The sequence below is a fragment of the Musca autumnalis genome, unplaced genomic scaffold (assembly GCF_047663935.1).
Source record: "Musca autumnalis isolate F117 unplaced genomic scaffold, ASM4766393v1 scaffold_1, whole genome shotgun sequence".
In the NCBI taxonomy this organism is placed as follows: Eukaryota; Metazoa; Arthropoda; class Insecta; order Diptera; family Muscidae; genus Musca; species Musca autumnalis.
The window spans coordinates 291,480,145-291,496,018 of NW_027411644.1; the positions used below are offsets into that span (position 1 = coordinate 291,480,145).

The 15,874-nt window shown below is 32.9% G+C and overlaps 1 protein-coding gene across 1 annotated transcript; it reads right to left on the reverse strand.

The window, feature by feature from the left end:
- Positions 1-3,327: 3,327 nt before the first annotated feature.
- Positions 3,328-4,201, reverse strand: mRpL12 (mitochondrial ribosomal protein L12). The gene has a single exon (XM_073964253.1). The coding sequence runs from the start codon at positions 4,067-4,069 to the stop codon at positions 3,521-3,523; it is 549 nt and encodes a 182-aa protein (XP_073820354.1). The 5' UTR covers positions 4,070-4,201; the 3' UTR covers positions 3,328-3,520.
- Positions 4,202-15,874: the final 11,673 nt, after the last annotated feature.

Sequence of the window (15,874 nt, forward strand, 5' to 3'; positions counted from 1 at the left end):
CATTTATGTTGTCAGTTCCATAAATTTGTAAATTTGGTTTTCAAAATATAATAGGGTCTACTCATTAAATTTGAAAATTCGAAATTTGCTACCATAAAATACTTCTTTTCATCGTAAACGTGTAAAACCGATGACCTACGACAGTTCTGAATGCTTTTTATTACATTTTGATTCAAATTTGTTCTATTTTAGAGGATTTTCAAAATGGCGCAGTCGGTGTAACAAAGCTGTTGCTTTTCTCATCAAATATTCCCTGAAGATGACTGTAGAATACAGTCGAAATATTGGAAAATAAAAATAAAAAAGAAAATACAACAAACAAATAATTCTTTTCAATTTGACCTTAAGCCAAAATAAATCAACCACAAAAAAAAAAAAAAAAAAAGATTTTCAAAATGTATTTATGTCTTTCCTGAGAATTTTTTTAAAACGACCCCATTATTCAATATTTTTTTGACATTAAATTTTCTATAACAACAATGTTGTTTTGTAAACATTTTGATTAATTGAATTTTGCCACTTCAGGGAAGGGATGTTAAACTACTTCAAAACTAAACTATCTATTACTGAGGAATTGCAACTACTTCAAAAATGTTAAACTCTTGTTGTTGATATGGCCCATCTTCGAATTTTAAATAAGTTTGGACAAAATAGTAGCTTTGTTCCTTTACTTTTTTAATTTTAAATGTGGTAAAAGAGAAAACTGTCAAAATTGCTCTCTCATGAACAGTTTTACCAGAAAAGTAAAGGAACGAAAAAATGGTAGATCTGTAGTGCGATTCTCTAATGGGTACTTTACACGATATGTATTTTACATATGGGTTGTCACTTTCTATATACAAAATGTATACGCAAAGTGACAACCCATATGTAAAATACATATCGTGTAAAGTACCCATAACACATTTTTTTAGTTACCCACAAAAATCGTTAAAATAAAAACGCCAAATTATGAATGAAAAGTTCAAATAAAAATTGACAACACTCTGGCTATCGGTAGAACTTTAGGACTACTTTTTATTCGTCGCTAACTTACCGAAAAACATCGGTAATTACCGAAAATATAAGCATTATAATTGTACCGACAATTGTCGGTAAATCAAAAAATGTGTTACAGAATCGAACTACTGGTAGCAATGTCAAAAAGAAACATAAAAATTCAATTTTCTTCTTATTTCACACTTTTTAAATTTGTTTTGTCAGCGTTCTGCACTGCACTGTCAAATAATCATCAAACAAATGTCGAAAAATCAGTTCTACCTGAAGAAATTTGTCTGGTAGCCTCTTAAAAATTGCTTCCAGTTTTACCACTTTTTGGGGTTAAGGAACGCTGCAGGTTAAAAATTGTAACAAATGGTAAAAATTGCAACCTCAGGTAAGTAAAGGAACACAACTATTACGATATTAAATATTTGGACCCAATCGGTTGATCGGTGTGCTCTTGTCATGTCCGTCTGCATGGCTAAATCGTCCAAGAATTGTCAACAAATATAATTTTTAACCCGTAATTTGAAATATGAGGATCCACTTTTTTTGGTATAGCCCCCATATAACCGTATTTTGAGAATTTTAGCTACTTTTTAGCTTTGTTCCAGAACTACAAACAGGCATGTCACAGATTCCGATCGGAATGGTTGCAATTCCGAAATTTCATTTCGATCGTTTTTGTATTAGCTTCTTTAGATTCCGATCGATTTTGTGAAGTCAAAAAACTTAATTATTTATTTTAAATGCGAAATTAAATGTAAATTTGTTAATAAAACGACATTTTAATTATTTCTAAGTGTTTTTAGAGTGTTTTAAAGTGGCAGATTTAAAAAAAATAAAAATACAATTCCGTTTGCAAAATCAAAAGTGGTTTCATTCCGAAAAATTCTTCGTTTTTCGTTTTCTGAAGAAGCTAAATACGGAATCAATTCCATTTTCGATCGGAATTCGTTTCTGTGACATGCCTGAAAGTTTTTAAAATTTTTACGACTTTTACACATTTTACCCGAAAAACCGTTCCCGTACACAAAAAAGTTGTAAAAAGTTCACTTCTCTTTAAACAAAAATTACGCTGAATTACGCCCTCTTTAAAAACTTTTTACTCGACAAATTTAGCCTGTAAAAAATAGTAACATGCCATTGGCTGTTACGCCGACTTTGACATTTGTTCCAGTTTTTTGAGGTATTTTTCATTTTTCCGTTCCCAAACTATATCAAAAAACTTTTGTTTGAGAACAATTTTTTTACAGTTCTCTCTTTTACGAGTTCTACTATTAAAAAGTGAGGGAACGAAGCCTATAATCTGACATTAGAGGTACCCAGTGTTCACAAAAATTCTCCACGAAAAAATATAAAAATCCATTCAAACTTTGATATATGTATGTAGCCCCCATTAAAAGGATCCGTCCGATTGAATACATTTTTGATACATTTTCTGACGATCAGGCATGTGATGTGAAACGATTCGACTCGTTTTGCCATAAATCGAAATCGTATATCTCTAACTTTGGTGAATATTTTAATAAAATTGAAAATGGATATTAAAAATATTATTCAAATAAGGGGCATTTGCTAAGCAAAACCATCTATATCATCAAATGCACTCCGATTATATACCATTTTGATTCTGCAAATCGAGTCGATTCGGGTTTCATCACATACCCGGATATTTAGGCATTTGGGTATGCGTGGTCATAAAATCTCTACACCCAAAATTGGGGACAGGAAACAAAACTAGGGGTCGATTATGGATAGCAACTCAACTGTACTTGCGTTGCCAGAAGAGAAAATCATGCAATTAAAATGAGCAAAAAGGCCAAAATTTTTGTCAAAATCAAACAATGTCAGCGTTTTGAACCTTCAGCTATTAATTGTAAAAAAGTATAAATTTTAATGCGGAAATAGAAAATTCTATTACTAAATTTGCTGTGGGCAACGCAACTGGAGTAGGGTTGCTATCCATAATCGACCCCTAATACTCTGTTGTGGGGGGGTTACGCATGAACTTAGGGGTCGATTATGGATAGCAACTCAACAGTACTTGCGTTGCCAGAAAAGAAAATCATACAATTAAAATGAGCAAAACGACAGAAATTTGTATCGAATTCATTCAGCATCATTGTTTTGGACCTTCAGCTATTAATTTAATCGTAAAAAAGTATGAATTTCTATGCGGAAATGGTAATTTGTATTATTAAATTTGCTGTCGGCAACGCAACTTGAGTTGGGTTGATATTCATAATCGACCCCTTAATAAATACAACGTTTCTTCTGAAGTAAACCAAATAGGTTACTGTACCGGATTACAACCAAAATACATAAGTAATCCATAAATACATATTTCATAATCTTATTGTTTCGATTTATTTCTTTTTATAGACTATAACGTCTTATGAAAACAATTCAATTTAGTTGAATAACATTATTTCATCCGCAAAGAACATAAGATTTGTTTGTTGTATCGGATGTACTAACTTAAAACATTAACCAAGATTACAATAGAAATTGTTTCGATTGTTTTTATACTATTTATTTATTCAATTTCTACTACAGCACCAGCCTTTGTTAGCGCTTCCTTCAATTTCTCAGCTTCGTCTTTGGGAATATCGTCTTTAACAACTGTTGGGGCACTTTCAACGAACTTCTTGGCTTGCACCAAATTCATACCCTCCAAAAGATTCTTCACTTCCTTAATTAGGGCAACCTTTTGTTTTTCATCGAATTTAACAAGTTTTACTTTGAACGAAGTTTGTACTTTCTTGGGAGCAGCCTCTTCTTCCTCTTCAGCGGAAGCAGCTGGTCTTGCTGGACCCATGGCCATTTGTGGCATAAATGATGTTTCTGGCAGGTTTAATTTGCTCTTCAACAATGCACTAAGCTCGGAGACTTCCAAGAGATTAAGTCCAGCTATACTATTGGCAATGCTCTCGATTTTTGGGTTGACCGGCTTTGCAACACCTTCTGGAGGAGGTGGTGTAAGATTCTTGGCTCCTTCGGTGGCAGCGGCAGCAGCCTCAGCAGAGAACATGCGGCGTGTTGCATTGCATGCCAATTGTCTTAACACCAAACGGGAAGCAATCATTTTGCAAAAATACAAACGTTTTTATTCAATAAAGAAAATATATTCTCGTGTTTCCGAGTTGCGGTTATGTAAAATTATCAACAAATTCACTACACGCAAGTTGACAGTTCAGCCTCTCAATATGAAGTACAGCTGTTTGAGTGTAATCATTCATTTGAATGACCGTGTTCAAGAAGAAGAAGAAACCCACACAATGAAGATAGCACATTTACATTAGAACTTTTTGTCGGGCAAATATATCGTCACCATAAATGCCCGAAGACGTAACCCACAAATCCAAAACTTTACAGGAGAAGCAAAAAACGTTATAAAGTTAAAAACTGTTTTATGGAATATTAATCTTATGAAGGCGAATATATGAGATATTAACGATCATATACGAAGGGTAATATGTAGTGAAACAAAAACCGCTGAAGTGCTTAGTTTTGAGATCCTCCATTACAACAAAATCTGCAATATTTTCCCATTTTCCGAAATGCCATTTCTTGAATAGGGTCGTTGTTTTTGAACGTAGAAGCTTGAAATTTTGCCAGGGCATGTATTTTAGCTTTATGTATCAGATTACGTCAAAAAACGAATTTCGATTTTCATGTCGGTTACATCTTCGGGCATTTATAGTGCGGTTACACTACAGTTTTTTGCCGGGTTAACCCACTTTATGAGGATTTATTGCTTAATCTGGTCAAATCTGACCAGATTTGCCATACAAAAATTAAATCCTCTCACGACTGGGTTTATTTTAAATCCGGCATAAATCCACCAAAAATACAGTGTTGTATTCGGTATTTGTGCAAAAAAATCCAACTCTACTCAAAAAGTACCAAAAGTTGCAACTGTTTTTGCAACAGAGTTTGTCGTGTTTTACACGTTTACGATTGGTCGCATGAGATTTTATGGAGTTAACAAATCTAAAGTTATTTGAAAATCATAAAATTATTTATTTTTTTACACTAGACACTTTTTTAACAAAAAGTACGCTTGATACCTTGATACAAAAATGTATCCCTGTGTGTAAAATATACCAATATGAGCAAAGAGGGGACGATATCTCTTGCGAGAAATTGTAAAAGTGTTAAACACGACTTTATTAGTTATTTTGTATGTATACGTAAACAAACATCAGCTGACAGTTTATATCCTCGAAAAGCTAAGTGTAACCAGCAAAGATTAACCCACTGGATCTATTAAACCCAGTGGGTTAACCTTCAATAGTGTAACCGGGGTATTATGGTGACGATATGCTCTGTTCCAGAACCTGCAAAAAGCTACTATTTTTTACTACGATAAATTTTTTTCCTTTATGTTATCTGAAAAAATAGTAAAAATTAATACCCAACATACCAAATAAAAATAAAAAGTAATAGGACTTGAGAATAATATTATAAAAATAGAAAATTCACAATCAATTTGTAACAATGCTTGTAAAACTATTACTGGCACAAACTTTTCTAAAGTCTGCCTGACTTTTGTTGATAAATTAGTTTTCGTAGAATTTTTTTTGTATTTTACATCGATTTCTTAGTTTTTATGTGATTAAATGTATATCCGCGTTGTGCGAACTAAATAATTATATCCGTGTTGTGCGAAAATATAATTGCCGATGCCTATAAAATATAAAACAGTGTTAAGAGACAAAAAAGTCATTGAACTGTTGAATCATAAAAAAGAAGAAGTTTTCAGGATTGGTGATGTAAATAGCGGTTGTGATGAAACTAGAAGTGAATGCGAACATAGTGAAAGTGACGAAACTACGAATAATTATATATTTGACATTCATACATATGTTCCCAAACGCATTTTCTAAGGGACACGGTAGATTTATTTCATATTAAAGAGTGCATGCCGCTTCATATTGGCTTAATGACATACTTGTTATCGCCAAATCCGAACCGCGTGTTTTACGACACCATTTGTATAAAAGTTGTTCATTGTTGATCCGGAAATGTCTACATTACGCTGAGGAATATTTTGCCACCGTTGGATATTTTGCCCGACCTGAGAATATCAACCATGCATACAGAGTGAAAGGCGCACAACAATTGCACGAGAAACGCTATATAAAGTAAGTTCAATTTACAATATTAACTGCAAAAATTATCACTAAATTTCTACTTTTCATAGATGCCGCAACTCCAACGACACATTCATTCAAGACGGTTCGCGAAAAATCCTATAAAGACGCGAAACAGTTATAAAACCAAAAAACTACACACTAAACATTTTGTTAATTTATAACTAAATCTCAAAATATGAAATGAATTTATAAAATTTTAATAAAAATTAAAAAAATATATATGTAAGCTTGTTTTACTATTACAAGGGTAAGCTTAAGATAATATTAATTGCATAAGCTTGTTCTACAATTACAAGCGTAAGCTTATAAACAAGGGTTCCGTTTCGATTTTTCTACAATTATGACATAAGCTTTTAACAACAGATTTCTCAAGTCTTTTATAAGCTTAAGGCTTATGTTGGTAAGCTTATTATAATATAATTCTCAAGCTTTTTTGGTATGTTGGGTAGATTCTTGCAGTTCTGGAACAGACAAATAATTTGTTTGCTCGTTTATTTTTCTAGTACTTATAAATATTCCTGTGATGCTTGGTTTACATTTACGAAATCCACTCGATTTCAACTGTCAATTCCATTGCTTAAACGTCAAATGAAATCCAATTGATTTCAGATGAGATTTCATTTGACGTATACACAAAGGAATTGACAGTTGAAATCGACTCGATTTCGTAAATGTACTATAATAGTACGTTTATATATAAGCGGATTTAACAAACCCACTGGGTTTTAAATGTCAATTACTTTACGTATACGTCAAGTAAATCCTAATTAAGAAGGTTAACCCTGCAAATGGCTATAATATAAACATGGCCTAACTTCTGATAAAGCGGCTTTTAAATCTATCATGTTTTATAAAACATGCGTCATTTAAGTTGTCAATTCCATAGAACATCTGTCAAATAAAGTCCCAATTTACATTAAGCCATTTTCCTTAGGCGGCCATCAGACCATCTGCTTTTTCATATGTATGTTGTCACTTTGGGTATACTAATATACAGAACAGCTGATTCATACATGTGAAAAAGCAGATGGTCTGATGGCGGCCTTATGGCAATTTTTCTCGTTCACCTTTAAACTTGCCTCTTGCGTTTATACACGCAATTCTGTCTTGGCAAGTTTCATTTTCAAAACATTGGAAATACCCAGCAAATAAATAAAATGCATTTATTATTTGTGTAAAACAAGAACACAAAGAACTTTATTATATAAACACAAATTAAAAAAATGTTCCATTAAATTCAATCACATTTGAGCTTACTTCCTCCGTTCTCGATTCAATCCAAGTGCATCTGATTTTCTTTCATCATCCTAAAGTTTTTTTATGTTGCCTTCCCATCACTAGTTCAGCTTTCAACATGGACTCCAACTCCACTCCATTAAAAATGTCCGTCTCGTGAATTACCTCAAAAATGTTCGCAACTTAAGTTGTTATTTCTCTATTTTATAACAAATTATTCGAAATGTATACACTCTTGTTTATCTTTTGAAGAAATGTGCAGGGATCAACCAACTGTTTTTTCTGTAGGGATCTCTACAGCAACTGTTTATAAAATGTATCTAACTGAGTGCATTTTTCATAACTCTGTTGGACTACATCGAAAGATGTTGTGAAATCATAACTCCAATTGCACAACTTCCAAAATTTTTTGGTGGGTAAAGTCAAAAATGCAAAATAAAAAAGGAATTGCCGGTACGAGCAACTTTTTTCCACTTCCATAAAACTTAAGACATCATAAAACAGTTGCAATTTTGGTAGTTTATGACAAAAAAGCAGGGATGATAGTATGGTGTTTTCGTGCGTTGTTTAGAATAAATGACGCAGCTATCGTCATTTATTTTTGTATAGTAAATGACGCAAAATGTTGCCTGTTTTACCAAATAAATGACGAAACAGCCCTAAAACCTGTTTTTCGTTCTAATGTAAAAATCACATTACATTAAGGCCTGCGTACATAAGCTGCCTTGCCTGCTTACCTTGCTTACTTCTGATAAAAGAATAAAAAAGAAAAGGGCAACCCAGTTCGAAATTTCCTCGGCCTTCTTTATTCTTTTATTTTTTGTACAAGTTCCGATACAGGCGTATGGACTTGTAGGGGTTCTAAATCTACAGAGTAGTTTTAGAGCCGAAATTAATTGTTGCCCAAAGACGAACAACAACACTTTTATCAATAAAGACAACACAACAAGTATTCAGGCGATACTTACGTGTTGCTATTAGGAAACTGGTGGTGTAGGTTAAATGAAACACTAAGTTTACTAGACGCAGGCGGTCTGAACTTTGGTTTTATTTATTTTTATAATTCTTTTGCGGCAAAGTTGCTGCTTCTGCTCAAAGCTTTACAGATGATTATAGATTGTTTTGACAGAATGATTTGACGTTTGAGTAGTCCTTTTTGACATAGTATCTGGCGCCGATAATTACAGATAGTCGAGGTTTTGGCAGGTATCGATATCGCCTTGCTATTGACTCCAAACCTCGACATGCTCCCCCTCTTGCACGGGTGCAATATTTGGTAGCCGAAATCCTCGTTTTTGTAATGGGAGTTAGGCAACAAGAGTAGCATGTGATTGTTGCATTTGCCGAAAAAATTTTCCATTGATGATAATTTTGTTGATGTGGTTGCTGAATGGTTCTCTCGTACACCCTATAAGAGATGCCATGATGGACAGGATTCGTGTTTGATCTTTAGACGACAACAGCCAATGTTTCCAAAGTATAGCCAATTTTGATATATTGCTCCTGGGTTCCATATCTTTATATGCCTCTGAAATAACATTGAAGCAGAAAAAAGAGCACCATACTCCATATGGTACACATTTTAATACATATTTGCTAAACCAAATGTTTTATTACGTTTTTTGGCTGAAGCGAAATCATTTGCCAATGGGCTCTTGAAAGTATTTCTTTCATTTCAATTTTCACCTCTAGTGGTCATAATTTTCATTTTTCTAATCAACTTTTATTTCTGTGTTTTGTAAACCAAAGATTTTTTTTTTTTTTAGCTTTTCTGGCTAAAGCGAAACCATTTTTTGTTTTAAGCAATCAATTCTCAACCTCTTGTAGTTATTTCCATAATTGGATCATTTACTAAAAAAATTTCTTGGCATTTTTTATTGAAATTTTAATGAGGCACCTCTAGTGGCTCATGAAAGAATTTGTTTTATATGTTGAAATTCCTTTGAAATTACCACCTTGTTCTTTTCATTTTTTATATTATTTTTATTTTTTTTTTTTTTAATCTTTTTATCTGATCTTCGATCTTTTTTTTTATTGGGCATTTTTATCTTGTTTGATAGCCACCTCTAGTGGATATTAAGTATATTTATTTACTTTGCAGGCACCTCTAGTACTTGCATCTTCAGAGTAGAAGCATTATTATATGATCTACGAATTTCAATTTTCACTTCTAGTGACATAAACTCTTCAAATTTCTTCTCATTACATGGGTGATTTGCCAATACCTAACCACCAGTTAATGTATCAACGACTCTAGATCCGTTTTGAACGTTTTGAATCATTGTTGCCACAAGGGACAAAATCTTTCATATACACTCTTCATCTCTATCTATATTCTTCATCATTTGTGCACTTACTGGTGCAATCGCTAATGAACATACCATATTTGGCTTCTATACACTACATCCTTTTCGACATCACTTTTATCATTTTGTTACAATTTTTTATACACAAGTTCCAATACAGTCGAAAGGACTTGTTCGCATCGTATCTATCTTTTCCGTAATAACATATTGTTACATTTTCTCTTGTTCACTTTTACATTTGTTTCAAAGTTGTTGTTATTGTTAATTAAAGGACCATAAATATACCATCCGAAGATGGAATTTTGAGCTATCATGCTCCCAAGTACATTCCTTTTAGTTCCATTTAATATAATGGATGGTATCAAATCACTGCCGATTAATATATCAACTTGATCCGACTTTAGAAATCCTGGGTCAGCAAGTTGTAAGTTGTCAACTTCTCTCATATTTAACATATTATGTGACTTAGTTGGAATTGAACTAGTCACATTTTGCATTACTATGACATTTGCTTTTATATTGTAGTTACCCATATTTCCACACAAAGTAATGTTACACATTTCATTACTATGTGCAACCATAGACCCAGTAAGTCCACTTATATTAACATTAGATTCTACTGTTCTAATACCGATTCGTTTCACTATTTTGTCTGTTATAAAAGATCGTTTAGATCCTGTATCAATTAAAGCTCTTACAGTGAAAGTTTTTCCGGCGTGTTTGATTTTTACAAGCGCCGTTGGTAACAAAACATCATCATCACTAATTGATAAATGCGTTTCTACATTAGAGCTTTGGGCGGCATTATCGGAAGTACAAGGCATGTCATCTGTCGTGACATGTGATACTATTTGCATACTTGCCTCCGATCGAGGACTTTGAGAACCACGCGTTGGTGAGTTCGTACTCGTTGGAAATTGTGGCACATTCCCAATATGCAACTTTGTATGATGCTTCTTCTTGCAATATAAGCATCTATGCATACTAAAACATTCTTGTGTTACATGTCCACTTTTAAGACAATTATTACACAAACAATTCTCACGTGAAAATTCAATTCTTTCATTCACTGACATATTATTAAATCTCACACAGTTCTTTAGTATGTGGTTTTTACCACACATGACACATCCATTAGATAGTGTCGTATGCGCATTTTGATGCGCTGTAAATTCGTATTCATTGGTCGGAGGTACTTGTCTTCTCAGACTATCGATTCGCTCAAGAACTCGATGCCTGTTTCTTAGGAAATCTTCCATTTGAGACCATTTGGGTAGCTCTGAATGTGATTCGAGCGATTGTTCCCAAAGGGTCAAAGTCTCAATCGGAAGTTTGGTTGAACACAAATAAATTAATATCGGATCCCACTGATCCACTTTTATATTGTGTGCCTTCAAAATAGCTAGACAGTCGCTAACTGTGGATTGAATTCTCTTTATATCTTCACTAGATTCAACCTTTGCTGGCGAAAGATTGAATAAAATTTTCAATTGGTTATCTACCAGAACTCTCAAATTCTCGTATCGCACAGACAATGCTTCCCATGCTAACGAAAAATTTTGATCACATAAAGGGTACCGATCTACAATTCTTCCAGCTTCGCCCTTGGTTTTATTTTTCAAATAATATAGTTTTTGGGCAGAAGTGAGTCTGGGATGATTACCATATATGGCCGTAAACATATCTCTAAATGTTGGCCATTCTTCATAACTTCCGTAGAAGTCTTGAGTGTCACAAGGTGGCACTTTAATACAAATTTCCGACATATCAAAAGCAGCTGAGCTGTGAAATAGTGACGGATTTGTAACTTCGCCTCTAGCGGTATTATTTTGATTTTTGTCTTTTCTATTTTTCAATATTTCTAATAAATTGGCCTTTGTCGTTTGATACATGTCTCTGACGGACTCAAACATCTTTTTGGCTTTCAATTTATATTTTTTATCTTCCTCATCTTCTGTTTCTACAAAAAAGACATATTCAAATGCACTGCGTACGTTGTGCCAATCTTCATCAATTGATTCTAACTTCGTTTCTATCAAAGAATCAGAAAGATCTTTCTCTGGAGTTTTTCCCAGTTTTTTGCACGTTTGAATAAGGCTGTCGGTTTCGTATTCAAATTTAGCACATGTCATTGAATCCATATTGATATTATAAATTTATGCGTTTTTATGTTATTATTTTTATGTAAATTATATATCGTTATTATTTATCTTTTTAAATTTTATTTCTTATTATTTTATAATTTTTTATTATTTATATTATACTACCAAACTATAACTATCACTTTATTTATTTGTAAATAAAATGTAATTATTTCGGAAATTGATTTGTGTTTGCAGTATAATTTTCGTATTCTCAATAAAAATTTAAATTATAAATTTTTATGAAAAAATTATATTATATTTTTTAATTATTTGTAAATTTTATGTTATTTATTAATTTATTTATTGTATTTTATTAAATTATTATTATTTTTTATTGAAATTATTATCGTTTTTATTATTATTTCGAATTCAATAATTTATGCTACGTTTTATACGTTACGGTCTACAACCTTACGTTACGTTACACTAATTCACCAAGGTTTGTGTCCACACTAAATGATCAATAGTCGATATGGCAACAGTTGACTATTGACAAATCGATCAAGCACAACAATAAACAGATGGCAATATTCGTTTATATGTTGTAAATTACAAATGAAAGCAAACAAAAAACAAATGAAGCAAAATGATGTGAAAAAGTGATGAGTGAAAATGATAATTGTTTTATTAGAAAAAATGATGTTAGTGTATGTGTTTTATTTGATAAATACACGCAAAATCTCTAATTCTCTCTTTCTATTCTAATTTCCACTCGGTATTTCTTGATAGTGTATTGTGTACAACAATAATGCAAAGGGCCGCCACATTCAAACACTGAATATGGGCAGAAAATTTTAGATTTTTTTCATACAAATTTAAAAAAATTTTGTGTTCTTAGCAAATCAGCCGATTCGTTTTTAAAGGCTTCGAAGGACCATGTACAAGTTCCGATACAGGCGTATGGACTTGTAGGGGTTCTAAATCTACAGAGTAGTTTTAGAGCCGAAATTAATTGTTGCCCAAAGACGAACAACAACACTTTTATCAATAAAGACAACACAACAAGTATTCAGGCGATACTTACGTGTTGCTATTAGGAAACTGGTGGTGTAGGTTAAATGAAACACTAAGTTTACTAGACGCAGGCGGTCTGAACTTTGGTTTTATTTATTTTTATAATTCTTTTGCGGCAAAGTTGCTGCTTCTGCTCAAAGCTTTACAGATGATTATAGATTGTTTTGACAGAATGATTTGACGTTTGAGTAGTCCTTTTTGACATAGTATCTGGCGCCGATAATTACAGATAGTCGAGGTTTTGGCAGGTATCGATATCGCCTTGCTATTGACTCCAAACCTCGACATTTTTATTATGTCAAAAATGAAGAAGGAAAGCAAGGCAATCAGGCAGAGCAGCATATGTACGCAGGCCTTTAAGGCCTGCGTACATAAGCTGCTTTGCCTGATTGCCTTGCTTACCTGCTTCATTTCAGACGTAATAAAAATAATAGAATAAAGACGAAATTTTGAGCTGGGTTGCCATCAGTTGGGAAATTGGGTCGGCCTTCTTTGTTCTTTTATTTTTTATTGAAGCAGCAAAGCAAGGCAATCAGGCAAAGCAGCTTATGTACGCAGGCCTTTAGAGTTTTTTTTGCCGGGTTTACACACTTCATGACGATTTATTTCGCCATGTCGATGGTCAGACTAGCAAGGTTTCTTGAAACCAATTTCGTTAAAGTTTGTTTTCAAGTTTCGTTAGTATCAACACACGTTAATGTGAAATTTAAGATTTTTGCGTGTCCTCTTTATTTTACCATTCGTGTTTGTTGTGTTTCTCACACCAATAAAAACAAAACAAACATAAATAAACTAAAAACACAAAATAATTAACAATAATTAAATTAAAATTAACAGTTAAATTTTCACTATTTCATTAATTAAAAATTTTTATGAGGCATAAATTGGTGTGTAGGGGCAGTTCTTATGGTGTAGTTGAATATGTATTTTGTGAGGTGAATGTGAACAACAATGTAGTGCTCTTTGGTGTGGTATATCTACCACATGGTGATATCGCGTCAATGGAAGAAGAAATTTCTGATATAGTTGTAAGATACCCCAATGTTGTTATTATGGGTGATTTTAACAATAACATGTTTGATTTGTCACGGAGTTTTGTTGTAAGGAATATTTGTAGTAGAATGAATTTATCTGTTGTTCACAATTCTATGCCCACGCATATTGATGTTTCACATGGATCTACCTCGTTGTTGGATTGTTTCTTTGTGTCTTGTCCGAATTTGATTGCTTGTTCAAATCAATTTGCATGTCCTGGTATTTCGGATCATTCGTTTATTTTTCTGTCGGTTAGTATGCACTGTCGTCTGGTTAAGCAGTTTTATGGCAGAGCAGCATATGTACGCAGGCCTTTAAGGCCTGCGTACATAAGCTGCTTTGCCTGATTGCCTTGCTTACCTGCTTCATTTCAGACGTAATAAAAATAATAGAATAAAGACGAAATTTTGAGCTGGGTTGCCATCAGTTGGGAAATTGGGTCGGCCTTCTTTGTTCTTTTATTTTTTATTGAAGCAGCAAAGCAAGGCAATCAGGCAAAGCAGCTTATGTACGCAGGCCTTTATATGCCATTTAGATATGACACCATTAGCCGGATTTAGCGCATTATCAGGTTTTATTTGCTAAATCCAGCCAAAATCTACCAGATTTCCCATACAAAAATAAATCCTCCTATTGAGTGGATTTGTTTTAAATCTGACATAAATCCTCGTATACAACTCTGTTTTTTGTAACATGTTGCTAGAAAATACAAAAAGTTGCAAGCTGGCACAAGAAACAAGGTAGATGCATCGGTGAATTACTACACTAAAAATAATTTAAAATGTAAAAATTTGTAAACAAGGAGGAAAAATTAAATTTGTTTTGATGTACAAAGTTGATTTTAATCAACCAAGACTAATATTTATGATGTCTAAACGATAAAATAATTCGTTTATTTATTTTAGATGGGTAAACTGCGATAAAATAATTGTTTATTTGCTCTTTAGTTAGCATTAGTAGCATAATGTGCTAACATTTTCAGTATTAAACAATACATTTGTAATTTGACGTATGTTTTTTGAGACGAATTCAATTTACAAAAAAATTCTTTTGACGTTTCACATTCTTTCAGATGGGCTGATGCATCTACCTTGATAATTGTGCTATGAACAAAAATCAGCTGACTGCCATTTAAATCCTCCAAAATGTATATCTAAATGCAATGAGATTTGTACTGGATTTATTAAATCCAGTCGAGGATTTATGGCTAGTCTAAATGAGCTATTAGAGTTTTTTTTGCCGGGTTTACACACTTCATGACGATTTATTTCGCCATGTCGATGGTCAGACTAGCAAGGTTTCTTGAAACCAATTTCGTTAAAGTTTGTTTTCAAGTTTCGTTAGTATCAACACACGTTAATGTGAAATTTAAGATTTTTGCGTGTCCTCTTTATTTTACCATTCGTGTTTGTTGTGTTTCTCACACCAATAAAAACAAAACAAACATAAATAAACTAAAAACACAAAATAATTAACAATAATTAAATTAAAATTAACAGTTAAATTTTCACTATTTCATTAATTAAAAATTTTTATGAGGCATAAATTGGTGTGTAGGGGCAGTTCTTATGGTGTAGTTGAATATGTATTTGTGAGGTGAATGTGAACAACAATGTAGTGCTCTTTGGTGTGGTATATCTACCACATGGTGATATCGCGTCAATGGAAGAAGAAATTTCTGATATAGTTGTAAGATACCCCAATGTTGTTATTATGGGTGATTTTAACAATAACATGTTTGATTTGTCACGGAGTTTTGTTGTAAGGAATATTTGTAGTAGAATGAATTTATCTGTTGTTCACAATTCTATGCCCACGCATATTGATGTTTCACATGGATCTACCTCGTTGTTGGATTGTTTCTTTGTGTCTTGTCCGAATTTGATTGCTTGTTCAAATCAATTTGCATGTCCTGGTATTTCGGATCATTCGTTTATTTTTCTGTCGGTTAGTATGCACTGTCGTCTGGTTAAGCAGTTTTATGAATATGCGGACT